The sequence below is a fragment of the Gallinula chloropus genome (assembly GCF_964237585.1).
Source record: "Gallinula chloropus genome assembly, chromosome: 11".
Classification (NCBI taxonomy): domain Eukaryota; kingdom Metazoa; phylum Chordata; class Aves; order Gruiformes; family Rallidae; genus Gallinula; species Gallinula chloropus.
In genome coordinates, this window is record NC_140096.1 from 9227993 (window position 1) to 9246111 (window position 18119).

General features: G+C 59.9%; 1 protein-coding gene across 1 annotated transcript; it reads right to left on the bottom strand.

The window, feature by feature from the left end:
- Nucleotides 1-758: 758 nt before the first annotated feature.
- Nucleotides 759-13595, bottom strand: LOC311195570 (relaxin receptor 1-like; the record flags this gene model as incomplete). The annotated part of the gene is made up of 18 exons (XM_084268974.1): nt 759-946; nt 1048-1263; nt 1672-2082; nt 2482-2711; nt 3535-3606; nt 3701-3772; nt 4112-4183; nt 4288-4359; nt 5553-5624; nt 5783-5857; nt 7182-7253; nt 7392-7463; nt 7848-7919; nt 8645-8716; nt 9214-9319; nt 9410-9499; nt 10008-10154; nt 13547-13595. 18 exons carry the CDS (start codon nt 13593-13595, stop codon nt 759-761), a joined length of 2160 nt encoding a protein of 719 aa, XP_084125100.1.
- Nucleotides 13596-18119: the final 4524 nt, after the last annotated feature.

The following is an 18119-nucleotide window of genomic DNA, read 5'->3' on the forward strand; positions in this document are numbered from 1 at the left end:
CAAGGTGGGGATGGGGGTGAAACCATGGCCAGGATTTGCCCCACTTTAGGCAGGGGCCAAGCCCCCAACCCTCCAGGGGCAGAGCTGCCCCTGTACCCACTCCCCTTCCCCTCCCTCCCTTTCCTCCCTGGACAAACCATCTGCTGTGGCTGATGGTGCCCAGGACCTGACCGGGTTCCCCAGTTCAGGCAGGGACCCCAGTGACCAGACTTCGTTCCAACTGGAAGGCAACACGACCCCCATGTGGGAGCAATTCCCGGTGTCAGCACAGCCAGAACACCACCTCTGCCCCTCTCTTGGTGAAAAAAACAGCAAAGAAAACCCACCCCAGCCCTGTCCCGTGTTTTTATATATAATTTTATAATATATAAAAATACAGCTAACATGAGGGGCAGTGATTTTTCTCCTTATATATTTTTAAATGTTTTTTTTTTTTCCTGTCTATAAATACTTGTACAGTTGGAATATTAATATATAACTCTGGTGCCAGCTCAGCACCAGGTGATGCTCACTGAGACGTGTACTTTGTGTTTCAGGGATGGGGGTTTTCAACTGCAAGAGATTGTTTGACTACCATGGGGCTGCTCTTCCCCCCCCAGTGTAATTAATAAAGTACTAACGAGAGCTCTGGCTGGTGAGGAGACCTTCACAGTTAGCCAGCACTGCTAGCTGCTCCTCTGACACTGAAGCATCCCCTGTGCTGGAGGTGGTACCTGGCAGCTGGGGACCCCCAGTCCCCCTCGTGCTGCTGGCGAGGGTCAGGGGCTGCTGGGGTGCAGTGGCACCAGGGTGAAGCTCCTGTGGGGCTCGGGCAGCTCCAGCTGCTTGGTCTGCAGCCAGCCCTTCACCTTCTCCTGGAAGGAGGTGGTGGTGATGGTGTAGAGGATGGGGTTCAGGGCGCTGTTGATGGGCAGGATGAAGATGACCACCCAAGAGGTGACGGTGCCTGTGGTGATGGGGACACGCTGTCAGGCACCCCAGGGCCTCGTGGGGGGCAGCAGCCAGGGCTTGGCGCTGCTAGGGGGTGTGTGGGGAGTGGGGGTTCACCTGGGATTTCCACCTGCAGCAGGGAGAGCAGCTTCAGGAGGGAGATGGGGATCCAGCAGAGAGCGTTGGTGAGAACGATGAAGAAGAAGCGCTTGGCGATGGCCACGTCCCGGGAGCAGACGCCGCTCTCCGCTGTCCTGGAGGCGGTGACGCGGATGGAGTAGAACATCCCCGAGTAAGCAAAGACGATGGTGATGAAGGCTGCGAGGTTCAAGCCTGGGGAGGAAGAAATCTCGCTCTGAGCACGGCCAAAGAACAAACCTCGCGAGCCGGGAGCGGCAGGACGAGTCCTGCTTCAATCGCTAGAGGGGGCAGAGACATCTCGGCTTAGTCCCGAGCCCAGGCTGAGCCCAGTGCTGCCCGGAGCCTGGACCAGCTCTGGGGTGAAGCAAAGCACAGCACCAGGCTGGAGCGGGGACCGTCCCCAGCCCGGGTCGGAGGGCAGAGCTGACATCCCATCCTATGGGATCCCAGGGGGAATGTCCACACCCCATAAAGCCAGACACTCCACTCACAGAGGTGATGCGGGCTCCGGTGGGGCTGGGCAGCCCGACGCCCACCACAGAAGCCCATCCTGCCCCACATCATCCCCAGCCCCGGTCCCCAGTGCCCAGGTGGCCTTACCAAGGTAAACGCTGGCGGAATATCCCCGTGCCCCAGGGCGCTCGCCCAGGTCGGACTGCAGCGGGAAGCACACCCCGTTGCGCCCGTAGTAGTTCCCAAAGGATTCCTGACACCACAGCGGGGCGGTGCTGAGGGAGAAGCCCAGGAGCCAGATGGCCGCCAGCGCAGAGAGGGTCTGCTTCCTGCCCGCCCTGCGCGGGCTGAAGGGGAACGCGATGGAGAAGTACTTCTCCAGGGTCATGTAGGTGAGCAGCAGGACGGACACCTCTGAGGACAGCATGGCCAGGCTGCCTGCCAGCTGGCACTGGGGGCTGCCCATCCAGCCCTGCGCGTGCTTGTTGTACTCGCCCGAGAAGCGGAGGTCGAAGGCGCCGATGATGAAGAGGTAGATGCCCATCAGGCCATCTGCACCTGTGAGGGGGAGAGGAGAGGTGCAGTGAGAGCCAACGTAGCCCTGGGTGTTAGTGCTGTGGCCATGGAGCCACCCTGGGGCTGGCAGCCTTTGGCTTTAGGCACACACACACACACACATATATATATAGAAATATATACGAGCTGCCTGTGAGCAGGGAGCTGCTGGCAGGGCCTGAGTTGCCCCGGGCCCAGAGGGGTGCCCAAAAACCTATCTGACCCCAGCACAAAGGGAACAGCAGCAGCAAAGGCCTGGCTGTGCTTGGGGGGAGGCTGCAGCAGTGCGATGTCTCCTCTCTGGGGAGATGCTGGGGGGGGACAGACATGACACATGGATGGATGACAGCCCCATCACCCTGCGCCCCCCCCCGGTCATTGCCCCTCCAGCACCCAGCTCACAGCACAGGGATTTGATGGCCGTGGTGTGCGGGCTGCTGTCGGTGCCCAGGCAGGACCGCACGGCGATGGCCAGGAGGTTGCCGAAGCAGGTGAGGCAGGCGATGGCCCAGACGGAGACGCGCAGGACGATGCTGGCCAGGAGGTTCTCCAAGGAGGAGATGCCATCAGTGTTGGGCTTGCAGCTGCGCACGTGGGGAGCATAGCTGCAGTACTGGAACTTCTTGAAGTAGCTGTTGGGAAGGGAGGGGAGGGGAAGGTTTCCTGGCTGCTCCAGGGCCAGGAGCAGAAGTGGTCCAGCATGCGCAGCCCCCTGCCCACCCCGGCTGCCTCCAGCCCCTCAGCCACCATCTTCCCTGTCTGGACAGGGGATTCTCACAAACCAACAGTTAAAAATCAGTCCCTCATTGAACTCTTTTGAGTTCTATTCCCATTTTCCCCCCACATGTTACTTCAGATGAATCTTTTCCCACCTTATATGAGTCTACTCATGAATTCAGCAGAGCTACCTCAGGAATGAGCACAGAGCTGCAATGTAAGGCTCATTTCTGCTTAATTATAGATAAAAGGAGAGAAAACGATTGCTTATTAGCGAGTCATGTAGAAAATGTACTGTATTTATAGTGCAAATAGGCCAGTTACAGGGAAGAAGGTACTTTAAACCCCATGTCTGGGGAACACGAAGGATTCGTTTCCTCCTCCTGAGGAGGAGCTGGAGCCCTGGCTGCTGCCTGCATGCCAGTTCCATGTGTGGTGCCTGTCCAGCCTGTCTGTCCGCACATCCCCGGGGTTCCTGGGTCCCCTAGCTCACGTCATCAATGCAGTGTGTGCCTTCAGAGGCGTGGGACCCACCCCCTCTGCTACACACCCCGCTCCCTTTACTCCAAGCAAACCCCAGCTCAGAGCCACCATCAGCGGTGGCATCAGGCCCAGGGGTTTCCACTGGGCTGAGGGGACTCACTAAAGGGTGCAGGGGTGAGCCCAGCTCCCTCCCCACACCCAGAACTCCCAGGCACGACTACCAGGGCAGAGCAGCCCCCCACTCCCTCCACTCACATGTGGGAGAGGTTGGTCAGGCTCTGGAAGGTGAGGTTGTGGATGTTGGGGATCTCCAGCCCCTCCAAGCTCCTGCGGAAGGGAACCAGGGCAGGGGGGCTGTGGGTAGCTCCGGCCGGGTCTGGGGCTGCTGCTGGTGGAGGGTTGGGGACATCATGGGACTCACAGGGACCGAAGCTGGGGTAGATTCTCGAACTGGCTGGGGCAGATCTCTCTCAGGGGGTTGTAGGAAATGTTCCTGAGAAGAGAGGAGCCTTTGGGGTCTCTCCCACCCAGCAGCTATCGGAGTAGCTGGAAGCAAGGGCAAAGGGGTTGCTTTCCCAGTGCTCCCCGTCCCACTTGTGATGGGGCTACAGCCCCAAAGCAGGGGGTCTGCCATGGCCCCATGCTGCTGGCAGGCCTGAGAGGATGGAGCCTACCCCACTGGGACATAACCCACCCTGCTGGGATGGAGCCCCAGCTCTGCAGAGTGAACAGACTGTGCAGTATGGACATCACCAACATGATGCAGGGGTGGGGGTCCTGCGGGGCACAGGGGGGCTGGGGACCCCCGGGGCAGTGACCCCCTGGTACTCACAGCTGCTGGAGCTCAGCCAGGCCATTAAACAGAGAGGAGGGGAGCTGGTCCAGTCTGTTGGCTGAGAGGTCGCTGTGTGAAGCAGAGCAGCAGCTGAGGGCACCGAGCCTCCCAGCAATGAAGACCCCCAGCCCTGCCCCTGCCTGCGGGGAGGGGCCTCAACGCTGGAAACCTACAGCTCCACCAGCCTGCTCAGCCTGGAAAACGTCCCGTCCTGGATCCACCGGAGCTTGTTTCTGCGCAGGATCCTGGGGAAGGGAGGGGAGGGAGCGTGGGGGTCTGGCACAGCCCTGCACAGTCCTTGGGAGCATCGTCCCAGAGCAGCTGGGGGTGCCAGTGCTACACGGGGTGCAGCAGTGGGGGCACCCAGCTCTGTCGCATCCCTCTCCAGTGCATCGAGCCACAGCCAAATGCTGCTGGGGGGAATGTCTGAGCCAGAGCCCAGCTCCATCCCACACAGGCTCCCATTAGAGCCCGTGGGGAGCCTGGAAGACGAGCAGAGAAGTAAAACCCCAGGACGATGCACTGAGAAACACCACCCCAGAGCAGGGGGAGTGGAGCCTGGGAGTGCTTCATGCTCAAAGGTGCTGTTAGAGCCTGCAAGCATCCAGACCTGGGGATGGGGCTTCTTGGTGGGGGCTCATGGCAAGCAGCCGGCCCCGCTGGGCTCAGACGCTGGGGGAGATGGGGGAGTCCGGCTGGGATGGCTCATCCCACAGATCCCAAACACCAGCCCTTGTCTCATCCTCAGCTCGTGAAGCTGGCTGCCGTGCCGGTGTCAGCGTCAGGGTGTGTTTACACCGTCCGTCCTGCCGGCCCGGAGGTTTCCATGGCGCTGCCATAACAGCCGGGAAACAGGCGGCTGATCAAAGCCCGGCTGCCCGAGAAGGGACAGGCGGCGGCACGGGGCTCTGCGGGCAGCAATCACCGCAGCAGACAGAAAGGGGGGCATATTTGGGGGATTAAAGGCCCTCTGAGTCTCCTCCAAGAGAGGCTGGAGCAGGGTCTCTGTGCAGCATCCTTCAGCCGGACAGACAGGGCAGAGCTTCCATCATCAGGGGTGAGGGGGGCACAGGTCAGGACCAAGATCAGGCTCCAGGGACTGCCAGGAGAAGGGCAAAGGGGATCTTTGCCCCAACCACACCTTCAGAGGCTCTTTGCCTGCCCAGGCACCACGGGGCTGTGATGGGCACCGGGTGCTGCTGTGTGAGCCCTTGGGACAGGGGCACACACTGCACAGGGAAGCAATGCCCAGGGAAGAGCAGCTCTGGCTGGAGACTGTCCTGGCCCAGCCACAACCAGTTACTCTCCAGATAAGCCCTGGGTTTTCCTGCTGATCTCTACCTGTCCCTGCTCCTCCCTCTGTGTGCCTGCAATGGCACGGGGTCTGTACCAGCAATGGGGGGGTGGGGGGGCACAGCCAGGCCCCCCAGGTACTCACAGCACCGTGAAGTCCTGGCATTCCTGGAACACAGCCCTGTCCACCGCTTGGATCCTGTTCCCTTCCAGCTCCCTGCAGAAAGTCAGTCATGATTGACACCTCCCCAGGCTCTCCCCTCATCCCTGCTGTGCTTGGGGCTTCCCAGCATGATCCCTCACCTCCCACTTACCCCCCGCCACCCCCTCGGGATGCTCCCAGCCTGCCTGGGCAGTGGGAGCAGGGGTACTCACAGCCAGCTGAGCTTGGGCATCTCAGCACAGAGGGAGGCCTTGGGCAGCTGAGTCAGAGAGTTGTTCAGCATGTACCTGGCCAGGGGTGACAAGGACAATCAGGGTCACAGCTCCATGTGCCTGCCTGGGACACAGTCCTGTGTAGAGACACAGTCCTGCTGCTGCTGCACATGTAACAGCTGTGGGAGATGCTCCCCAGGGGGCTGTGATGGGCACGGCCGCAGCAGGATGATGCAAGGAAGCAGCACTGAGTGACAGTGGATTTATAGCCCCAGCTCCTGGCATGTTTATCCCAGCACTTCCACATGTGCCCACACACACACAGTGCTGCTCACTGCACGCTCTGCCCCCACAGCCTCAGTCTGTTTGGGTTGCAGATGGATACAGAGCGCTTGGAGCAGAGTGGGGCTGCTGTGAGGAGGGAGTGTGTGGCTGAGGCTGGCTCTGTCCCTGTGCAGCCACCACAGCTCCTTCTTGGGGACTGGGCTGTGCACACTGTTACCCAGCATTTGGCAGGGGGCACAGCCCCTCTTCCCCCACCAGCTGCCAGCCCCAGCCAATGGCTCCCCAGTCCCCCTCACACCCCAGAACCAACCTCCAGCCTTCAGCAGCCTGCTCCGACCATCAGAGCTCCAGCCTGGACCAGCAGCTGGGGCTGGAGCAGGGGCCCTCAGGCATACACCCAGGGAATATGGCTCAAAGCATGGCCAGATGTGTGTGGGGACACGTATGTGCAGGAACATGCACTCACACATGTGTCTTTTCCAGCATAACAACCCAAACTTCCCCCCCAGTGTTGACCCAAGGCTGCTGCTCAGGTTTCGGATCCACGTTCTAGGCTATGCAGAAGGTGTTAAAGTCTCCTGACAGCAGCTGCAAAGGGGTTTTTATGGTGGTTAAAGTGAATTCACTATCCCAACCTGCCACCTTGGAAACTGCTGGTCCTTAAAAGGCCCTTGGCTCAGCACACGGGGCTGGGAAGGCACCTGGAAGCACCCTGGGAGAGCATCGGATCCTGTTTGCAGTCCCTGGCTCAAAGGAAACAGCGACCCAAACCACAGCTCTGCTCCCCATCCTGCTCATCAGCGAGCACTGAGGCTCTGCTCCAGCCAAACTTCCCAGGGACCCGCCTGCTCCAAGCAAAAGCAATTAACATTAGTGTTAATTAGCACATGCTAAGAGTGGGAGGCTGCAGGGATGAGCAGCAGCACCACCAAAGCCAGGCCAGGCATCCCCTGCAGCTCCTGGTACCGTCACCCCCTGTGTCCCAGGAAGGGTGAGGATGCCACAGCATCCCTTAGGTGCCATGGAAAGGGCTAGAAGCTGCCTGAAGGGGGGTGCAGATGACACCCACAGAGCAGGGTCTCCCCCAAACCCCCAGAGCCCTGCCCCTACTTACAGGAAATACAGCGACTTCAGCCCTGCAAACGTTGTGGGGACGATCTGGGCAATCCTGTTGTTGTCCAGCATCCTGGAAGGGGAGATGGAGACTCAGCTGGCATCATGCCCATCACCACCACAGCCCCAAGAGTGGGCACATTGCCACAGGCACCCCGAAACCATCAGGTGAGGAAGCACCAGGATCAGTCCCAGCTCCCGGGGAACTCACAGCCACTCCAGGCGATGCAGGTCCTGGAAGACCCGGGGCTTCAGCTGCACGATCTGGTTCTGGCTGAGGAACCTGGAGTCAGGCAGAGGGGGAGCAATCCTCAGGCACCCCTGCCTGCTAGACCCACTCCTCCTAACGCCCTTCTTCCCCCTGGCTTTGGGTGCCTGTGGCACCATCGCCCGTAGCTGCTCAGGATCCCAGCTCAGGAATAGCCGTGTTTTTGGGAGGGGGACACCTCTGGGCTGCCCCATGCACACCCAGACCCCGCACAGCTCCAGCCTCAAGCGTGCTCAGTGACACAGCCTTGCAGAAGCAAGGGAAAGGGCTCTGCAGCCAACCTCAAGCTGGCCATGCTGCAAGCCTTTGTGCTGAGAGGAGCAGAGGACGGGGTCTGTCCCAGGGCCCTGTAACACAGGACCCCACCCCTCCCCCCCACCTCCTCCCACCCCTACTCACAGCATTTTCAGCTGAGAAAGTCCAGCAAAGGCTTTGGGGGAGATCAGATGGATCTTGTTGTTCTGCAAAAACCTATTTAAGAAAGCAGGAGGGAGGCAGGAAGGATGCTTTCCCAGGGATGCTCAGGGTCCCAGGGATACTCAGGGTCCACGGGATGTGCCCATGCCTGCGGGGCACCAGGCACGGGGCTGGCTGCCACCTGCTCAGCATCACAGGCTGGCTGTCCCTGGTAGCACCCAGGAGCAGAGATCCAGGCTGCAGCTCCTGCTACACCACAGTTCCTTGCCTTAGGCAACCCCAGAGAGGCTGTTTTCCTTCTCTGCCTCCTTACCCCATGGGAAGGGGAGGAAGCTGGAGGCGCAGATGCCTCCTGGTCACACGCAGCTGTGACTGTGCAGAGCTGCCACCCACCCCAGCCCATCACCACGGGGTCCATCCCTCACCCTGCACCATCCCAGAACAGCAAAGGGGATCGAGCTCCCTGACCAGAACAACTCACTCAGCACCTCACAGCACAGCTAACGTGGTGCTGTCCCACCACCAGCTCACCTGCCATCAGGAGTGGTACAGCACAGGCAGAGCACTGGGAGCTCATGGTGCCCACTGATTCCAGTGGCACCACAGGCTCCAGGAGCTGAATAAAGCTGCTTCCTGGGCAAACACAGCCAGTCAGTGTGGCTCATCCCAGTAAAGCTGTGCCAACATGTGCCTGACACAGCCCCTCCGCTGCTGGCATCACCTGCACACCCACCACGCAGCCCTGCTTCCCAAGCAAGGGCAGGGAAGGCCACACTCACAGCTTCCTCAGGCTCCGGTACCCAGCAAACTCATTGTCCAGCAGCGAGCAGAGCTGGTTCTTCTTCAGGTCCCTAGCAGGGAAACAGGAGGGAAATGCCCAGAGCAGAGGGCTGGGGTGAGGAGAGAGCTTTATGGCAGAGGACAGGGGAGGCTGGACCCTTTCCTGCTGCTGCAACACAAACACAAGGAGCTGCTGCCTGTTATCCCTACACTGCTGATTGCACCCTCTGCCACAGATGGGATCTCCCTGCTCTGCTCCCTTGCTACCCTGGTGTGTGTGTGCATGTGAAGGCATCCCAGGGCTCTGATGCTGTGTAGCATTGTGGAGGGGTTCAGCAGTGAAGGTGGCGTCCCCTGTCCTTGCCATGGATGGGATCCAGCAGCTCCCTGCCCCAGCACAGCGCTGTGTCTGCAGGGAACGGGCTCTTGTGCTCCTGGGCTCCAGGGACCAGTGAGAGCTGGGGATTTTATTTCCTCCCCTCTAAGCCTGTTCCCTGCTGGCTGGCAGTGCATGTACCCCCCATGTCATTCCCAGGGGAGAGGGGTGCGTGCACTCACGGCTACTCACATCCTGGTCACGTTGGAGGAGACCCGGGGGACGGTGGTGAGGTCTTGCCCAGTGCAGTCTACGGCCCTTCCCCAGCACCGACACCGCTCAGGGACGAGCTCTAGCCCTGCCACGAGCAGAGGGAATAGGCTGAGGGAGGTCATGGGGGCTGTGAGGGGCTGGGGAAGGACGCCTGGCTCCTGGGAGGAAGGCTTACAGCAGGCATCACCCTCGTCTTCCACTGCCATCCCACGGCTCCTTGCCACCAACATGTCACCCAAGACCTGCAGCCAGCCGCTGTCATCCACTGCGGGCAGAAAGCAGGGACCACCGTCAGTGCCACTGGCTGCTGGGCATCAGAGCAACACCCTAGCAGCCTCGGGACAGCGTGCTGTGTCACACGAAGCCTGAGATGGGGCTCCACAGTTGTACCAGGGCACAACAGATCCTCCTGGCCCCGTGACACATCTCCAACCGCACCCACAAAGTGATTTTCTTTCCCAGTTCCAGCATCCCACCTGGATGGCTTTAAGGGCATCCTGAGCCAGCCACTGCATCCCTGCCAGTGAGCTGTCCCCCATCCCAGATTCTCCTCAGCCTTTAGCAACAAGGGGTTTTCTGCACCCCAGCCTGGGAGAATCCCCCCCTGCGGGGCCGTGCGGCTGCTATGCTGGGATGGCACACGAACACGGGAGCTGGGGAAGTCACTGGGTGCTGAAGCAGATGCAGGACGCTCTCATGGCCCTGGATCCCAGCATTCCCAGCTGTGAGGGTTGCTCACTTGGAGGGCATCCCATCCCATCCTCTCCCCTTACCGCAGTTCTCCTCGTCAGCTCCGTTGCCGCAGTCATCCTCCCCGTTGCAGTGCAGCGCCTGGGGCAGGCATGTGGAGAGGTTGCCACAGGGAAACTGCCCCAAGGGACACGTGTGCCCATCCCGCCCAGAGAGGCTCAGCGGGGGCTCTGCTGAGGGAGGGGGAGATGCTCAGTGCTGGGGCAGCACCTCCCACCCCTGCACCATCATCTGTGGGCTGGAAGGGACCTCCATAGCCCATCAGGTCCAACCCCCTGCCAAAGCAGGGTCCTTAGGAGAAGGTCACACAGGTTGGTGTCCAGATGGGGCTGGAATCTCTCCAGAGGAGGAGACTCCACACCCCCCTGGGCAGCCTGTCCCAGGGCTCCCTCACCAGGAAGAGCTTCTTCCCCAGATTAGTGTGGAACTCCCTGTGCTCCAACTTGAGGCCATCGCCCCTTGTCCTGTCCCCACAGACACTGAGAAGAGGCTGCCCATGTCCCCCTGTGTCCCACCCTTTAGCTATTGATAACCATTGATCAGATCCCCTCTCAGGCTTCTTTTCTCCAGGCTGAACAGCCCTGAGTCACTCAGCCTTTCCTCACAGGGGAGATGCTCCAGGCCCTTCATCATCTAATGTGTTTGTGCATGATGTCTTGTTTCTTTAGCTGGGAGCAAGAACTCCTCTTGTCCTGATAAGATGACAGATGTGAGTCGAGGCTGACGCAGGCAAGGGTGACTGGGGGTCTGTGAGTGCCCTCACAGCATCCCAGTGTCTAGTAGGAAGAGGGCACAGGCCAGCACAAGCAGTTGCTCTGCAGAATTGATGCATTACAAGATGCAGAAAACAAACTCATCAGCCAGCTGTCCCTCTGGGTATTCCCAAGTGCCTGTTCCGCTAGGGCAGTGGAGACTGAGCCAAGCTTGAGTGTTAGTTTATCCCAAACAGACCTGCCAAGCCTGCATGCTGCAGTAAGAGAGTTTTGCTGGGTTTATTCAGAGCAGATCCCACTGGCAGGTCACACCCAGGAATAAAATCATGTGTGAAAAAGCACATCAAGTGATGTTTGTGTCAGAGCAGCTCATGCCTGGGCTGTGAGGAGCACCCCTGGGCAGCTGGGAGCTGCTCCTCAGCACGAGACCTCCCCATGTGTGCTGGGAGTGAGCAGTGCTGGGTGCTGCACAGGACCCTGCCACAGCTCATGGGTGCAGTGTGGGGATGGAGGGCTCCCGCTGGCACCTGCTCAGCACCCTGTGAGGGTGTGTGGGGACCAGCTGTCTCCCTTGCAGCATCCCACTTGCAAGATGCTCTGGCAACAGTTTGCATCAGCTGCAGGGGCAGCTCCTGCTGCACCACAGCCAGAGCCAGGAGACCACACGCTGGGGTTGGGCTGACCCCCCCAAGACATGAGTTTGGTGCTGAGGGCTTTTAGCACCCCTACAGCAGTCCGGCTGGTCCCCTGGCTGATCCCCCAGCCAAGCTGTCCCTGCTCCTGCTGGCTGGGACTCCTAAAAGGAAAACCCCTGAAGAGTGGGACCCAGGACAGAGGAAGGTTGGAGGCATTTAAGAGCATCTCACTGCAACCTCACTGCCTGAAAGAAACCAGGGCCGTGGCAGGGGAAGGGAGCCCTGGAGATGCTGCTGGATCCTGCCAGCACAGGCAGCAGCTGCCAAGGCACTGGCCTGGTCAGGGAAAACGTGTCTCCTTAAGACAGCAGTTTGGGTGATGAAAGAGAATGAAACCACAATCTGGGGGGGGCAGGATGGGGCAGGACCCCTCCTTTTGCTCCCTTCCAGCCTTGCATCAGGAACTGTGTCCCTTCCCCTTTCCAAGTCCCACAGCTGGATCTGACTCCAGCCCCTCCAGAGGGACTGTTTCCCATCCTGATTTCATTTCAGAGGCTCCCTGGTGTGTACTGTCAGACCATGCAGGTTTCTGGCTGCTTTCTCAGTCCAAATTTATGTAGGACCCCCAGAAGGCAGCAGGAACCTTCCCAGGGCCCCCGGGGCTGCTGCACCGAGTACATCTGGACACGGAGCTACGTAAATACTGAGAGGAGTTTATCCATATATCTATTTATCCATATAAACACAGATAGCTTCTCTGTTCTGTCAGCAGCCACGCTGAGGCCCCTCATACCCAGCCAAGCCCAGCTCTCCAACCACCCCACAGCAACACCCCTCCCTGCCCTCCCCCCGCAGAGGAACCAGGGATTGAGCAGGACAGAAAACAGGGAACATCCTGGGACAGGAGAGAGGGAGGTGAAATTTAAGAAGGCAGAGGAAAACCGAATGCTTTCAGGCAAGCTCAGACACTGAAGCAGGAGCAGGTTCTGGCTGACACAGCCAGAGAGACCCAGCGACCCTCCCAGGCAGAGGCAGGATGTGAGGCACAGTGCCACAGCAGGCACCCCCCTGCCCAGCTCTGCAGGGTGCAGAAGGAAGTACTGACAGTCAGAGCAGCCAAAAGTAGCCAGGATTAAGCTCAGCATCTGCCTCAGCATTTCATGAAGGCCACCCAGGATGGTAAATGAAGCCCATGCCTGGCTGGGAAAACAACCGAATTCTCTGGAGGCTGAGGGAGGCACGCTGTCTGACCCTGCTGCAAGGGAGCAGGAGAGCTCTGCCAGCCAAGTCCCAGCGCTGCAGGACACAGCTGGGGGGATGCATCACCCAGCCCGTTCATCTCCAGCAGCTGGGTACATCCCTGCTGCCCTCCAGACACTGCCCACCGCCCCCCACCACACACTGCCCACCCACGCTGCAGTGGGTTGAGCTGCACCTCAAGCAAACCCCTCTGAACGAGCACAGACCATTAACCCTTTGATCAGAAGGGTCTGACCCCCCTGTCTTTTCCCACAGGGCTGGAGGGCAGGGGACCAGACCCACAGAACCAGGCCACAGCAGACGGGGCAGAACTGCAACCAGCGCAGAGCTCCTGCCTTCCTACCCCATGCCCAACCTCCAGATACAAGTGTCACTTTTCAGTCTGGTTTCTGTCCCCTGTCCCTCCCAGCCCCAGTCAGACCAGAGCACCCCCCACTCCAACCCCGGTCAGACCAGAGCATCCCCCTCTCCCAGCCCCGGTCAGACCAGAGCATCCCCCTCTCCCAGCCCCGGTCAGACCAGAGCATCCCCCTCTCCCAGCCCCGGTCAGACCAGAGCATCCCCCTCTCCCAGCCCCGGTCAGACCAGAGCATCCCCCTCTCCCAGCCCCGGTCAGACCAGAGCATCCCCCTCTCCCAGCCCCGGTCAGACCAGAGCATCCCCCTCTCCCAGCCCCGGTCAGACCAGAGCATCCCCCTCTCCCAGCCCCGGTCAGACCAGAGCATCACCACTGCCACGCTCACTCCCTCATCTCTCGGATTAAAGGCACAACCAGAGTTCACAGCAGATCACAGGGAGCTGGGTGTCCAGGACAGCACTTTCCCAGTGGAAGATGGCTGTTTGCAGGCTGCCAGCATCCCTGCAGCACACATCAGGATCCCCACCCCAATCTCACTGCCCTCCCCAGCAGCCCAATTTCCTGGGATGGAGCAACCCACCAAAATACCCACTTACTTGTGGCAGCGTAGAAGAGTGCTGGCAGGAGGAGCAGGAGCAGCCTCATGGCAGCAGCCGCCGGCGGGGCAGCCCCCGGCCCTGAAAGCCTTGGACAAGGTTGGGCAGCAGAGGGACAGGGGGATGCTGCAGGTCCGGATCTCCTGCTACCATCCACGAACACGCTGCTGCCTCTTGGGAGCACTCACACCAGCACTGGGGATGCTCCTGGCTGTCACTGGTGCCTGCAGAACCACACACCGCGCGCCCATCGCCATCCCGGGGAAGGTGCTGGCACAGCAACAGTCAAGCACATCTGCAGCACCGTCTGGGACTCTGCACGTAAGATCCAGCCAGGGGATGTGTACGGTGAGGAAGAGGAGGAGGAGATGAATTCAGTCCTTCACTGGGAGAGCACAGCCCTTTGCCTGGGCTCCCCGCCCCAGGGGCAGCGTGGGGCTCTTGGTGGGACACCCAGGGGAGCCCCGGGGCCCGCCTGGGGAAGAAGAGGAGGAGAAGGAGGAGGGGAAAGAGGAGGAGAAGGAGGAAGGATGCTTCCTCCCCACGAGGGCCCTCTGCTGGATTTGCAGCCGGCACCTGCACCCACCCGTGTCCCGTGGACGTGACCCAGCGGTGGCATCCACAGGGCTCTCTGCCCATCGCTGCCATCCCAGCAGGGATGGGCAGTGTCACAGCCATCCCTCCTGTGGCTGCTGGCCAGGGGACAGCCCTTCCTCAGCTCTTCGCTGGTGGCAGGGCTGCTGGTTGGTGGCTTGTGACACCCTGCACACCAGGACAGGGGGATGGAACAGCTTCTCCAGGTCCAGAAACAGCTTCTCCAATGCCTGAGTGATGAATCACTGCTGGTGGTGAGGGAGGAGCTCCAGAGGGAGCAAACCCTCAGCACCCTGGCTTGACATCCCTGCTAAGGGCCCTCCGTAGCTGGGAGCCAGGTGTGGGGAGGTCAGGGTGGGAAGAGGAAACAGAGGAGAGGCAAAATGGTTCATTTCTTCAGAGAGGAAAAGAAGCTGTTGAATAAAGAGCTCTGTGTGGACAAATCCCAGACCCTCCAGGGAGGCTTGGCAATTCCACTGGCACAGGTGAAACACTGTCTTTGGTCTCAGTGCCAGGAGACAGACCCCAGCTCTGCCCCATCCTGCAGGATGATGGAGACAGGGATGCCTTGGAGCCCACCGCCAGGAAAACCCCCCAAGCCCTGAAATGCCTGTGTGCTTCAGGAACTGCAGCCTGCCCTGGGTCCCCGTGGGAAGCTGTGTGTGCACCCCAAGGAGCAGCTCCCCAGAAGGTACCACCCCCACCAGCAAACAGGTGATTTTACCTTGTTTGCTAAAGAAACGGAGCTGAGGATCCTGCCATTGGGAATCTCCTCATGGACTGAGGTCCTGGCCAGGATTTGGGGCCCTCTGTGCAGCGAACTTTGCAAAGGACCCTGCTGCTGAGCAGGGCCTGGCTGGGGATGCTCCTGGCACAGAAAGGCATCCAGCTCTGCAGCCTGAGCTGCATCCATCCCAGCAGCAGGGCTGCTCTTCCCTCACACACCCCCCACCTCTCCTTGCTCTTTATCCCACTTGCTGTTCCCTCCGTCCCAGGGCTGCAGCCCGCCCTGCGCTCTGGCCCTTCCCCAGCCATGTGCTCAGAGCTCCTCAGCTTCCCCTCCCCACGGTCCCGCTGGCTCCCAGCAGCCTCACGCCAGCTCCGTGTTTCTCAACGTGAGCTTTGCTAATGGGCCAAATCACTCCCTCCCTTTGGCAGCTGTTTCACCCAGCTCTGGGCATGGGGATGTGCAGGGTGATGTACGGGTGTTGGAGGCTTCCCCACAAGCATTAAATCTCAGGGCTGTGAGGCCCAGCAATACATTACCTTACAGAGCCCTGAGGGGCTCTGAGAGGACTTGTGCAACAGTGTGCCATAGATTTATACCCCAGGATGTTAAAAGCATCACCTCTCTGCAGAGCTCTGGGGTCCTGGACACTGCTCCACACAGCTCCTTCCCCCCCCCCCCCCCACCCGAGCCATCCTTGCCATCTCCCTGGATAATGTCACTTCTGAGCAGATCAAGCCAGCTTCCCCCTTGTGCTGTTTTCCTCCAGGACAGCTCTTGGAGCCAAAGCCCTTGGCCCTTGCTCAGGCCTGCTTTGCTCTGCTGCTCTGTTTGAGCTTCTGCCTGCGTCTGAGCTGAGCATCCCAGACCAGCTCTGCTTTCCCACACGCTGGACAGGCTGGTTTCACAGATTCACAGAATTGTAGGGGCTGGAAGGGACCCCCAGCATCCATCAGGTCCAACCCCCTGCCAAAGCAGGGTCCCTAGGACAGGGCACACAGGTCGATGTCCAGATGGGGCTGGAATCTCTCCAGAGAAGGAGACTCCACACCCCCTGGGCAGCCTGTCCCAGGGCTCCCTCACCCTCACCGGGAAGAAGTTCTTCCCCAGATTGGTGTGGAACTCCCTGTGCTCCAATTTGAGGCCATGGCCCCTTGTCCTGTCCCCACAGACACTGAGAAGAGGCTGGACATGTCCCCTGTGTCCCACACTTCAGCTGCACGTGTGACACACACCCAGCTCTGCTCCTGGCTGGGCACAGGCAGCATCTGCCTCTGCCCCGGCTGCTGCAGCGCTCGGTGCTTGGGTGAAGTTGTTGGTCTGAGGCCATTGCTGGGCTCATTCCTTCATCAAACAGCCCCAGCCTGCGGGCTTGCTGAGCTCAGCAGAGCAGCCCTGGTCAGGTTCCAGCACAGAAACATGCTCATCAGCTGGAGGAGCTGCCTCTGAGGACAGCCCGAGGCAGAGGAGGCAGATGTGAAGCTGACCTGTCTGCCCCTAAGCCAGCAGCTTCTCCCCCCATTCTGCCCATCCTCACTCCCCTGCAAAGGGCGGGGGGGGAGGAGGCAGGTTCCCCCTCCCTTCTCTGAGCATGCAGGAGTGGGGTTTATCCTTCTGTCTGTCCCTGCATGACACCCCTCCCTCCATCACTTCCCTGCAGCCAGCACAGCCCATCCAAAGCATCCCCAGCTGTGAAAGCATCTCATGTCCTGCCCGCATCCCTTTCACCCCCTCCACTGCCCCAAAACAGCTCATCTCTTCACCCCATCCCCTCCCATCCCTCTTCAGTCCTCTTTTCTGTAGTGTTTGCACTGGGGGAGCCCCTTTGCTCTGACAGCACTCACACCAGTTACCCCCTCTCCGTTTCCCTGCACTTGGGACCCCCCTTTCCACACCCTCCCCACACCCCTTCCGTGCTGTTTCTCACCTTCCTTCGCTCTACACTTCGTGGCTCAGCCCTGGGCAGTGTCTGGGCACTACATGCCGCTCACTCGCTCCCACAGGACAGACAGACAGCGCCTCCATGGGGTGGGATAAGGGCAGTTACTGACAACCACCGTGAATGGAGAAAAACAACAGCCGGTTACACCCACACCCAGTGCTAACACAGAGCACCTCACCGACCTGATGGTTACAGAGTATTGCCCGACGGCAAGGAGAGATGGATGGACGGGCAAACTGACTGACTGACTCAGCCTGTCCTGGAGGCACCAAGCTCCTACCCCTCCCTAGCCAGCCCCTTTTATGGGGCAGTGGTGTCAGGTGGGGTGGAAACAGCAAACTCAGCTCACCTGGGCTAACCCAGCTCACCTGTGCTGGCTGCTTGGGGAGGTGAAGTCTGGCCAGGCCAGAGCCAGGACAGTGGGGAAGGGGCAGTGCCAGGTGATGGGAGGGTGGGTGCTGTCTCCCAGCCAGACACTAGGAGCTATCCCAATGCCACCGGGGCAGTGGGGTGCTGGTGATGGATGTCCTCGCTGGGAACCCTCGGGAGGCATCACTCACCTTGCTGCAAGCCACCAGCTCTGTGTCCCTTGGCTGGGACTTGGCTGCCCCCCTCTGGGCGCTTTGGGGGAGGTTTAGAGCCCCAGGCCCCAAGGGACCACTCGGCAGCCCCCCCATCTTCCCACACTCCAAGCCAGGTGGGGGTTTTTCCTCCCCCCTCGGTGTGGCCAGGCCGTGAGCTGCCTGGGTGGGGGGTTGTTCTGGGAGCTCTGGGTACCAGATTATGCAAATGAGCCCATCCACTTTAATAGCTTTCCAAGATTTTTAGTCAAATTTAATTACCTTCCTCCTTCCCCCCCGCCCCCCCCCCCCCCCTTGCCTGTCCCTGATCAAATTAAAACAAACAACCCCCAGCAGAGTGTTTGTGACAGGAATCGTGTCTGAGACTAATTAAAACCTGAGGATGGTCCCGAGCTGAGCCTGGCAGGCTCAGGACATGGACTGGGATGCTCCTGAGGCAGCTCATTAGCTGCACGCTGATGATCCTCTGTGATGCAGCATCTTCCTGGCCAGGCTGCTGGCTGGTGGGGAGGGAGCTGGAGGGGGAACGGGTGGAGCTCAATTAGCTCCAGCAATAATTTAATGGGCTAATTAATAAACCCGTGTGGCATCTTCTGTGTGATGCTGCTGAGCCTGTTGGGGTGAGGTGTGTGGTAGGATGAAGTGCTGGGGGTCCCTGACATCTGCCTTGGAGTGGGGAGAGATGGAGAGCTGGCTTGCTTGGACATCAGTGGGCAGAGGCTGGTCTGT